Source organism: Acanthochromis polyacanthus, chromosome 13, assembly GCF_021347895.1.
Source record: "Acanthochromis polyacanthus isolate Apoly-LR-REF ecotype Palm Island chromosome 13, KAUST_Apoly_ChrSc, whole genome shotgun sequence".
In the NCBI taxonomy this organism is placed as follows: domain Eukaryota; kingdom Metazoa; phylum Chordata; class Actinopteri; family Pomacentridae; genus Acanthochromis; species Acanthochromis polyacanthus.
In genome coordinates, this window is record NC_067125.1 from 29,891,232 (window position 1) to 29,902,331 (window position 11,100).

Below are 11,100 nucleotides of genomic sequence, written 5' to 3' on the forward strand. Positions count from 1 at the left end.
ATCAAAGAGAAAAATGCATGGAATATGTTACAAAATTAAATTTACCAGTATAAGCTATTACTTTGCCTTTGCGTCAGCACAAGATAAATGTGTTAGTGTACAGTCAACTTGGCACTGGAAGGGCTGAAAAAGCCCAAATGACTGTGTTCAGGTCAGTTCCAGTAACACTTTCTCCACAAATCCTGGATGAATTACTGTTACTGAAATAACCTTATTGCATTTCATGGTGGCCTAACATTTTTTGTTGTAGATTTCTGGTGTTAGCATGCATGTGAAAGTGTTACAACTAAGACAATACTCTTGCACAGAAAGCCTGTATGCTTCATAAGAAATATGAATTTCATCTCACCCATGAAATCCTTCCCTGGCCTGAATAATCAATCTTCTTAAATAACCCTCGAATCTCAGCATTGGTCTGTGAAATTCAAACAAAAGAATAAAGAACAATGGCAAATTCTCTAAACTAATCCGGTATTTGAAAAGGCTTGTCCTTAATTGCAAAAGGAAAAGTGAGTCACAAAACACACAGATAATCAGACAATCTGAGAGAAAGATATGAAGAGAAAAGTCATGCTGTCTTACTGTGTTAGGCAAACCCAAACACTTCTTCACTATACGTCCAAAACTGTTCACATCAGTGCATCTCAAGCCACCCGTTTCAAATTCCTTTATAAAGAAAAATACAGTCAGATCTCAGAAATGAACAACAGAGCTGTCAGTGTGTCCTCAAAAGAAACAGTTCACACTATACCTCAAATGCTAGTTTCAGTTGCTGGAGGTTTTCAAGTGATATCCTCTCATCAATCTTACAGGGGAGAGAGGCAATGGTAACAATTACTATCATGCAGGAGGATTATGAATCATTTAAAACCAGTAATCAAGCTTGATTGGCAAAAATGCTCCTCCCATTTTTTTAATCCACTCAAATCCACTCACCAGGCAGTTCACAAAGTCTGAGTGCTAAAAATATAAATCAGGGTTAGAGAGGAGATGTCGACAGCGTATTTGTGGTAAATACTGCATCATTATTAGCACACAAGATGACGGCTCCACCCTTGAGTATTTGTAGTGGCCACCGCAAGCGCCACTGGCTATGTCTCATCTCTGAGATGCTACACAAGGCCAGATGACAGGCCACGCTCTCTGTGTTAATGACCTTTCTTCAATTTTCCCACGGTTTCCTAGCAACTGGTCCTTGATCCATGACTCCCTTTGATCTATCATTAATAAATAACAGGGATAAACAGCCTAATTCCTCAAGGATGTAACTAGAGCTGAGGTTTCCCCACGGTATCCTCTGAATTGGGGAGATAATTGTTTAATCAGTCAGAGTGATGGAAGTACGGAAAGTGTTTCACATTACTTCAACTGCTTTCCAAATCCCTTTATTAGAGATGCATAACTTTGAACTCCTGAGCCTGTTCTGCCTAATCTGTGATGGCACATTGCTCATTACATTAAGCAGGAGAGTGTGACTGACATATGCAACTAAAACCCAAACTTGCATTTGCACCAGACTCATACATCGCTCTGTCATTCCAGTCAGCTTGAGAGTTTGCATCTACTGGAGACCTTTTAAGTAGCTGGCACAGCTGGTGTGTTTGTTTTGCTCTGGCCTGAAACACGGCCATTCCCGGGCTCCAGGATAGATTGTCCTGCCCAATTCGCTGTCAGGCTGCAAGTAAATTGATCATCAACTTGATTTAAAATGGCATTTTTGGCACCACCTCACATTCATTCTGCTACTGGTGAGATATGCCTCAGCTACAGTTGAGCCTAAGCACTTTGGAAAGAGTCCCTAAAGTGGCAAGTTTAGCACTGTAGCACTCTAGTGACATCTTCAGGCCAAAAGAGCCTCATAGGTGGGGGGTAACAAAAAAAATCTCTGACTAAGTCATCTAGGCCATTTTTCTGGAAAGATAGAGTGGTTGGCATTTATTAACTCCTCTGATGAATTCTCTGAAAACTGTACCTTGAGACTGTGAGCTGAATCAATATTGTGGTGTTGTTGACTCATGGTTTGAGCTGTGTCTCCGAGTGTGACAGAGTGTCGCCACCTGTTCTGTTTCAGCAGCTCTCGCACCAACCATTGAGGTTGCTCTTTTATATCCTCGTTGACACCCACTCGTCTTGGTACTGAGAAATCATCTGCTTTCTCAACCCGACATCCTGGCCTGGATCTGTTTCCTGTCCTCTCCATTGTACCGCTCAGTTCAGAGAGGATGCTGGAGGATTTGACATTTTGATTAAATACATGCACTGTTTTTTTAAATACATAACTGCCCTGGGTAAATATTGTTTGGAGTATTTGTCAGTGTAGCCAAATCTGTTACAGGCAGGAATTTGAAAAAGCTCTTTTTAGTATTAGAAAGGTGATTCTAATGCTCTGGTGACCAAACTTCCTGCATGACAAGGTACCTCAGTGATGGTAAAAGCAGCAACTGAAGCACCATGACAACAGCAAACACTTTCTGCACAAGGCAGGATTACATGACAGAGACACAAGTCAAGGCCTTAACTTATGGTCTCCTTTGGCTGGACAAAAACACAAATTCACATCTTATTTTTAAAATGGAGACACATTTAACAAAAACATGCTTTAGCAATGGTGGCAAGATGAGCAAAAATGAAAAAAAAAAACATTAGGTTACCTGGTCCCATGTCCAGTTTCTAATCTTCCTGAGGCTGAAGACCAGCGAATCTTTTTCCCCAGTGGCATTTTTGCTAATTTCTGTAGCTCAAAGGTTACAAAAAAACAACTTAAGTGTGAGACATTTTTTCAGTCCAACCTCCAGACAGACGTTAATCAGACAGTGTACCTGACACTCAGTCTAGCATTACACCTGATGCAGAGCAGGTCGTAACTAAGAAACCAAGAGCTATGACTGAGACTGCAGAACTCACAACAAAACCTTGCATTTACAAAGCGAGAAGCATCTTAGAGACCATGTTAAATGTTGTTTAAAACAAATAAGATATTGTTCTGTTTATATTGTGCTTTGAGTAGTTAATAATTGCACCAATGTGGGAGTAATTATCAATTTATCTCTTTAATGTTAATTTTTACATTTTTATTGGCTATGAAAGGAATGAACCAAAACACGATTAACATTCCCTCTGGAAGATTTAAAAGACAATAATTGAAAATGCAAAAATATAGTTTATTTTATAAGCAGACAAAAGCATTGGCATCAACGCTTTTCTGCAACATCAGATGGCAGAATGAGGAAATTATGAAACATAAAAACAGACAAATTTCTTCTAACTGGGTGCAGATGTTTAATTACCATAACATACAAGTTACACTCAAAAATTCTGACTAACACATTTCATTTACAATGGATTCATTTTGCTTTTCTTTTCACATAAAGACACAAACACAGATAAAACAACTAATATAATCAGAAAGGTTTAGAGAGGTCCTGGCCAGCTTGATATCCACGCAGGTGAGCAGGACCTACGCACCACTGCTGGAAGTTTATTCATTTTCTCCCCATTGTCTGGACAAGCCTCTTTACTCAAAACTGAGTTTACTGCCTCCTTTTCTGCAAAGTCAAAGTCACAAAAACTATGTTACGTGTCTGTTCAAATCAAAATCAGTGAGCCACCTGTTAAAATGCTGAAAAATTCAAGGAAACAAATGGATGCTAACCCTCCTCAGGTAAAACTCTGTGCAGTTGCTGCAGCTCCTGGGGCAGCAGAGAATTTATCACAGATGTGAAATCACCGACTCTCTTTCCACAAAACCGGTCATAGGTTGTCACATCTGATCCCTTCTGCTTCTGAGTGTGGATGTGTCTTTGCACAACAGTTGGAACTGTAACACATGGAGGAAGATCAGCTTATAGAAATGACTGGAAGTGATGCATCTACAGTGTGTTTTGAGGGTACAGTACCGACACCACAGCAGGCCAGGTTTGGATTTTTTTTGCAGCTGTAGTGAAGGAGATTTCCCAGCAGCTCAGGCTTTGGCAGGCGGTAATTGGCTCTCATCTCAGTGTCAGCGGAGAGTGGCATGTGACGCCTGCTGTGCAGCCGTGCAAGTTGTCCTTCTGCTTTAGTGATGCCCTCATATCCTGTCAAATAGGTTTCAATAAGCTGTCGAGAGAGAATGCTTGATTTGCAGCCATGGCGACATGCTTTCATATACACAAGACTGACCCAACAAATGTGTCATACCTTGAGGCAAACCCATGAAGTCACATGTGTAGGTGGAGGAGTACTGCGCTGTCAATGCTTTACGTATCATGCCCTCAGATGGGGGACATTTCCAGGGAAACGCAACATACTCAGAGTTTCGTGCAGCATCCCTCGGCAGCCTCCACATCATGAAAGACTTGAGGGGAAAAAAGCTTGATTTAAAGGTTACGATATACTATGGGAGGTCAAGCATGGCATCCTTTTAATACGGAGGCTAACTCGGCCTAAATACCAACCTGGCTGGGATGCGGGTTGTTTCTCCTCTGTCCTGAGGCTGTTCCTGTGCGAATGCATTCAGGTTTACAGACCGGCTTCCAGCAGAAGTCCTTATTGTATACAGTTGAACCAAAAGGTTCCGACTTTGAATAGGAGTCTATAAATGATGTTGACATTGGGCGCCTGAATATGCATCAACATAGAAATACAATTACACACAGGCAAGCACACAAATCCTGCACAAACTTAATCCCATAAATAGAACTTACAGCAGAATCTCTGCAGCTGAGTTTGGCTGGTTGATGAACTGTGTTTTATAAGATGTTTCATACGGATCCCACCACTGCTTGCTATCTGTGAAAAAGTACCATTAGATTGTAACCTGCCTTTGAAAAATCTAGCAAATATTGCAAAAAGTAAACACACTTAGCTCAGGGTTCAAATCAGACTTTACATTATAAATAGTAAAGGAACTATAACAACTGCTCAAAATACTATGTAAATCTGTGCATTGTAACTCTACTTAAAAACATTTTTAGTTTCCTTTTTATGTACTTTCTGATCATCTTAGATGTAACTGCTACATTACTGTAGCATCCTACAATCAAAATACTGTCTTTTACTACACTGCTGTTCAGTTCTTGTGACTCTGTTAACTGAAAAATGCTTGATGCACTGAAGTGAAAGGGGCAAAAACAGGACTTTGGAAAGTGAAGGGGACATGCCGTCTGTAGCCCAGTGGATATTACATGCTTGCTTACACTCACTAACAACAGCTGGTAGGAACCAAAACTGCCCTGAGGCCAAAGGGCATTGCAGGGGGAATCAAATGCAACACTTTGACAATATTATTGGCATTGCTGTAGGTGACAATTTCAGTACGAGCATAATCATCCGAAAATGCGACTCTTTAGGTCTAACTAATGCAGTGCAAATATTCCAAACTGAAAAAAATACAAAACAGTATGTCTACATAAAAAGATAAATTTAGCTTATTACATTGAGTTGTAATGGAAATGTCAGAAAATACAGAGCCTTGCAGGTTTTGTTGTATTTTTGCATATCCTTGATTTAACGTTACCTTTGGCTGCCATTGGTGACTGCTGTTTTGTTAGTGTTTCACTGCGCTGGAATCCACTCCATTTCCATTTCCAGATGAAAGTTCACTTCACTGACGGCTAACTGAAAAGTGTAACTGACAACTGTGGATCCTAGCGCCACTTAGAAAGCCTCACTTTCAGGTATTAGCTTTATCTGTACCGAAGCAGAGCTGACACCAGCAGCATGTTTCCAGGCACCACGGTTATGGAGACCAGAACATTTAAATGGCTGCTCTGAGCTCCTCAGTGGAGGGGGTGCTGCATTATACATTTAGCCTCGACAGAGATGTCTTATTTATGTCTGTTGGGGAAGTAACTTAGCACATTTACTCAAGTATTGCACTTAAATCCAGTTTTTACAGAATTATTTGGGTAATTTAATTCTATACCAATTCATATTCACAGAGAAAGCCTGTAGCCTTCTCCACTGCAGTTACAGCAGATGTTAGTTTACTTGTTGCTTCACCGATAAACATGTTATTTACACAGCATGGAATCTTCCTATTTATGGATGGTTTGTATATAAAGTAGGCTAAATTCCTTCTGCCCTCATTCTTTTATTTCACAAAACTTCCATTGTAATATACAAATATTTTCTAGATATGAATGTTTATATCAATAGCTGTACATCTTACAATTCAGAGAATAAATCCTCCAGATTTTTTATTTTTTTTCCCCCAAAAGCTTATTTGCCAGTGCTTTCAGTGCCCTAAAACCAGAGGCAGCAGGGCTTTTTCAGTTACTGTACCCAGTCTCTGGAACAGTTGCCTGTGTTATAATAAACCCTGTCCCACCATTTGCTGTTCCAACTCAAAATTAAACACTTGCCTTTTTGCCATTGCTTTTAGTTGTTCCTAAAGCTGCTCTAGTCCTGTCCACTCTTCGTTTCTTTTTATTGCCCTTATGGTTTTAATTGATGGGTTGTCTCGGCTTTCTGTTTTGTTTTTGCAGTTCCACCTCTTTTTTAATCTGGCCAATACGCTTTATTTTGGTTATCCTGTTCATGAGATTGTTATAGTTAAATAGGTTCAGGCATACGGGTTCTGTAAAGCGTCTTGAGACAATTGGCACTATAAAAACAAAACATAATTGAATTGAATTGAATATGCTTGCTCACATAGAATCTTTGGGTTGTTTGGGTTTTCCATGTATAATTTTGTAGGATCTCAGTTTTATTTGTCATTGGGAAATCTCAATAATTAACAATGGGGTTGGGTTTTAACCTAACTTGCTAATTTAGTTGTGTAAATTTGTATTTTATCTAATTTTGTAGGGTTCTAACCAAAATCTTTGTATTACTCAGGTGAATTCATATCAGTACTGCACAGTGACTTGGAGGTTAGCACTTTAGTCTTCCTGGGATCTTTCTGGGTGGAGATTGCATGCTCTCCCTGTGCGTTTGTGGGTTTTCTCCGGGTACTCCAGAAACATGCTCAGGTTAAGGTAATACTGTGATTGTTTGTCTGTAACCCTATGATATACTGCTGACCTGTCCAGGGTGTCCCCTGCCTTCATCCTAAGTCCAGCTGGGATAAACTCCAGCCCCCCGCGACCCTAATGAGGATTAAGCAGTGTATAGAGAATGGATGGATGGAATTCATATCATAAATAACACTGTAGCTTCTCAACCTTCCATCCATCCATTCTCTATACACCGCTTTATCCTCACTAGGGTCACGGGGGGTGCTGGAGCCTATCTCAGCTGACTCGGGCGAAGGCAGGGGACACCCTGGACAGGTCGCCAATCTGTCACAGGGCTACATATACAGACGAACAAGCACACTCACATTCACACCTACGGGCAATTTAGAGTTATCAATTAACCTCAGCATATTTTTGGACTGTGGGAGTACCCGGCGAAAACCCACACATGCACAGGGAGAACATGCAAACTCCATGTAGAAAGATCCCAGGCTCAGGCCGGGATTTGAACCGGGAATCTTCTTGCTGCAAGGAGAAAGTGCTAATCACTACTCCACTGTGCAGCCCCTTCTCAACCTTAATATTCAAATTTGTTAAGGTATATTCAATCTTTTTTCTGTTCTGAAAAGCACTTTAGCTCAATCTCTGTTTTTTTTTAAAAAATTGACAATATAAATAACAATGATTTGACTTTAATAGTGTAGTTTCAGTATTTTGGTAACACAGTGGAGCTTTGCTCATCTCCTTTCCAAGTGACTTGATTTCAACCTGTTCAAATGGAATAAAATTAAACTCAGATTAAATAATAATAAATTAGTTTCACACTAGTCAGTAACGGCATTAAAATGCTTCCTATAAATCCATGAACACATAATAACAATCCAGAAGTGTGATGCCATAATGGTAGGAATGTAATAAATGTGATAGATTTTGCTCTGAAACTACAATAACATTAAAATAAACCAAAGGTGGTAAATCTAAAATGCATATGGACAATCAGCTAACAGCAGTGAATAACTGAATAGTCATAAACAGTATTGGGTAAGATTAAATTAAAGCAAGGCAGAAAAGTAAAAAGTAATATTGGCAATGCTACTAAAGCAATAAAATAATGGTGTATATGATAATCAAATGTTGCACATGAAGTTGTTAAGTAAATATAACTCATTACTTATATGGAATAGCTGGCTGATAATACAATTTTTTGGATTAGTGTACAAGGAGTAACTTCACATTATAGTGTTCTCTTTCTTAAAGCACAGTTTTTTGTACTGCTCAATGCTCAGCTCTGCACTGATTCCTCTTCCAGCTTCCATCGATGTTTCCCTTCACTGAAACGCACCGACTGTCATTCAAGTTTAGCGCCACCGCAGCGTCGTATTGTGGAGAACCAACCGAACAACAAGCAGCAGTGACACTCTGCGTCCAATAAGATACTCCAAGGAGTTGGCGGCAGCCAATGTCCGACAGCCGGAGCCCCGCACACAGGATAAACACAGACGGATCCTCGGAGCCAAAAGACCGCGCACTGACGGAGCTTTTCGTCCCATTGTTTGAGACGTACGGACGCACAGCTGGTCATTTAGAGCTGTAGGGGTAAGCAGCACAAACCTTATTTTATCAACATAGCGGCCAGTGTGGGACTCTTATGAATGAAACAATGACATAGGATGTGTTTAGCAGAGAGTACATCACCGTTGTACTGGTTTGGTTGCATCGCTGCGCTGGATGAGGATGCTAAGCTCCTGCTGTTCAACGGTGTCTTGCTAACTTGGCTACGTAGTTACCGGGCGCTGACATTAGCCGCTGCGGTGAATAACAACCGTAACAAAAAACGGTGAACGTTAAGTAGTGACTCTCCCGGTGATTTAGTAATATTCATTCCACCCGGTTTACTTCCGTTAATGCGTTACAAGCTAATAGCGACGAGCTAACTCCCACAGCCTGCTAGCGGTGACTGGCTGCTCTGCTATCATAAAGGCTAATGCTAGCTGGTAGCTGAATGTAGGTTAATGCCGCTGACTAGAGATGAGGCTGCCCGGGGTGCGGTGATACAGGCGGAGCATCCTTCTCCCACATCAATACCACTTTCATTGAAACTTTAAATCCGATAATCCGTAAACATTCAGGATGGCTACAAATGGAGCCCGATGATAGTCAAAACGGACGGAGGGTGTGTGAAAACAGTCCGCTAGCCATTGTTTGCACTGTAATCAGCCATTTTAATAATCGTCTCATGAGATGAGCACTGTGTCATGCAAGCTAGCTTACAGGCTAACGCTAAAAGCAAGAAGACACAAAGCCGTAATGGCTAACAGCTAGCGAACAATCAATGGAGGCGGAAGCTAATGCTAATATATTCATGTACACCCCCAAGCCGGCGAGCTGCACATTAGCCAGCGTTCCTAAATAATGTGTCTTTTATTGTAGCTTAGAATTAAATCACTGTGGATGAATGCTAAAGATAATGCGCCAGTAAAATAATGTGTAGCTGATTGTAGTTTTAGGAGGAGCATCATTTTGGCCTCATCATACAATGGATCATCAGTCACTCCAGACACCCTCCTCCCACCACCCGATTTAAACAATAGGTGGAACTGACAAAGCAAGAGGCAGACAATTGAACAGGGGCTTATTTGGATATTTTTGCATTGCTGCATACATTTAAGTCAAAGCATATTTTTGCTCCCTATTTAGTAAGCCAAGATGGTGAAAGATCCTCGGAAACCAAGGGGCAAAATGTCCTCATATGCCTACTTTGTGCAAACATGCCGAGAGGAGCATAAGAAGAAGCATCCTGATGCCTCGGTCAACTTTTCAGAGTTCTCCAAGAAATGCTCTGAGCGATGGAAGGTAATACAAATGAATCTCAATGTATTCATCTTAGATTATTATCCTTATCTTGTATTTTCCATCAAGGGGTGTTTTAATACTGTTTCTGTTTCCTTGAAGACGATGTCACCAAAAGAGAAAGGCAAATTTGAAGATATGGCCAAACAAGACAAGGTTCGTTATGAGAGGGAGATGAAGAATTACATTCCCCCTAAGGGCCAGAAGAAAAAGCGATTCAAGGACCCCAATGCCCCCAAGAGACCACCGTACGTACCATAATCACCCTGTACACAGTCAGATTATTTCTCTCTAAGAATAACGTATTATTTTACATTAAACACCACATTTTTTTCTCCCCACAGCTCTGCATTCTTCCTGTTCTGTGCAGACTTTCGCCCCAAGGTAAAAGTGGAGAACCCTGGACTTTCCATTGGGGACACAGCAAAGAAACTGGGTGAAATGTGGAACAGCTCATCTGCAGAAAATAAGCAGCCATATGAGAAGAAGGCGGCCAAGTTGAAGGAGAAATATGACAAGGTAAATAACAATTTGATGAGCATATTTTCAGCTTGTATTAAATCAGATTTCTTTAACAAGATTGTGTTGTAGCACTGACAAGACATTTTCCCACAGGATATCGTTGCCTACCGCACAAAGGGCAAAGTGGATTCAGAATCAGCTGCTGCAGCTGACGACGATGATGACGAAGAGGAAGAGGAGGAGGGTGACGAGGAGGAGGAAGAAGACGAGGATGAGGATGATGAGTAGACTGCATAGGGATGGGACCTGAGGTTTTGTTTATGCCATATAATCCTAATATACTCAATTCACCGTCTTGAAACAGAAGTCAGATTGAACAAGAACATGTGTATATTTAATGTTTTTAAGATGTACAGTGTTATTCTCCTTTTTTTGTAAAGTTAACACTTCATATCTTAAGTTTCAGATTTTCTAGTGGTAGTTCTTTATCCCTGCCATATTATGTAACAGTTTAGGAGGACTACAAATCAGTATGGAAGTAACTAGTCTTTAGGTGTTGCAACTCAAAAATGAGATTTCTGAGTTGGTAGTGTATTTTCCTTATTTTGAAAAATATTTTTTTATGTGCTGTCCCAATGTCTTTTTATTGTTCTTTGAATACCACTCTAATATCAAATGCAGCTGTCGACATTCAAGAATGTCTTCAATAAAGGTCGTTTTTGTTTGGTTTTTTTAAGAAGTTGAGTTTTTTGATTCCACTTCTAATTTTAGCTGTCTCGACATCTCCGAGCCTACCAGTCAGCAGACCCGCTGTGTAGAGCACGGAGCTCGTCAGGTACACGCATAAATA

General features: G+C 40.5%; 2 protein-coding genes and 1 long non-coding RNA gene across 3 annotated transcripts; 1 reads left to right on the forward strand and 2 right to left on the reverse strand.

Moving 5' to 3' along the window:
• Window positions 1–49: 49 nt before the first annotated feature.
• On the reverse strand, window positions 50–863 carry LOC127536681 (uncharacterized). Its single transcript, XR_007945777.1, has 3 exons — window positions 752–863; window positions 583–666; window positions 50–415 (listed from the first exon to the last, which is right to left on the reverse strand). It is a non-coding gene; the product is annotated as an uncharacterized LOC127536681 (long non-coding RNA).
• A 2,260-nt stretch (window positions 864–3,123) lies between these two features.
• On the reverse strand, window positions 3,124–6,910 carry LOC110955224 (testis-expressed protein 26). The gene is made up of 7 exons (XM_051957720.1): window positions 5,498–6,910; window positions 4,686–4,770; window positions 4,437–4,599; window positions 4,180–4,336; window positions 3,897–4,076; window positions 3,653–3,817; window positions 3,124–3,545 (listed from the first exon to the last, which is right to left on the reverse strand). The coding sequence occupies exons 1-7, from the start codon at window positions 5,508–5,510 to the stop codon at window positions 3,412–3,414; spliced, it is 897 nt and encodes a 298-aa protein (XP_051813680.1). The 5' UTR covers window positions 5,511–6,910; the 3' UTR covers window positions 3,124–3,411.
• A 1,466-nt stretch (window positions 6,911–8,376) lies between these two features.
• On the forward strand, window positions 8,377–10,989 carry hmgb1b (high mobility group box 1b). The gene is made up of 5 exons (XM_022200149.2): window positions 8,377–8,534; window positions 9,636–9,791; window positions 9,891–10,036; window positions 10,133–10,307; window positions 10,404–10,989. The coding sequence occupies exons 2-5, from the start codon at window positions 9,645–9,647 to the stop codon at window positions 10,536–10,538; spliced, it is 603 nt and encodes a 200-aa protein (XP_022055841.1). The 5' UTR covers window positions 8,377–8,534; window positions 9,636–9,644; the 3' UTR covers window positions 10,539–10,989.
• Window positions 10,990–11,100: the final 111 nt, after the last annotated feature.

What these genes read in the sequence shown, in the direction of transcription:
- hmgb1b (XM_022200149.2), top strand. Translation starts at nt 9,645, where the DNA reads ATGGTGAAAGATCCTCGGAAACCAAGGGGCAAAATGTCCTCATATGCC. An exon ending in AATGCTCTGAGCGATGGAAG is followed by an intron (nt 9,792 to 9,890) that starts GTAATACAAATG and finishes GTTTCCTTGAAG; the next exon opens with ACGATGTCACCAAAAGAGAA. An exon ending in TGAAGGAGAAATATGACAAG is followed by an intron (nt 10,308 to 10,403) that starts GTAAATAACAAT and finishes ATTTTCCCACAG; the next exon opens with GATATCGTTGCCTACCGCAC.
- LOC110955224 (XM_051957720.1), bottom strand. An exon ending in ACAACCCGCATCCCAGCCAG is followed by an intron (nt 4,337 to 4,436) that starts GTTGGTATTTAG and finishes TTTCCCCTCAAG; the next exon opens with TCTTTCATGATGTGGAGGCT. An exon ending in CCTGGCCTGCTGTGGTGTCG is followed by an intron (nt 3,818 to 3,896) that starts GTACTGTACCCT and finishes CATGTGTTACAG; the next exon opens with TTCCAACTGTTGTGCAAAGA.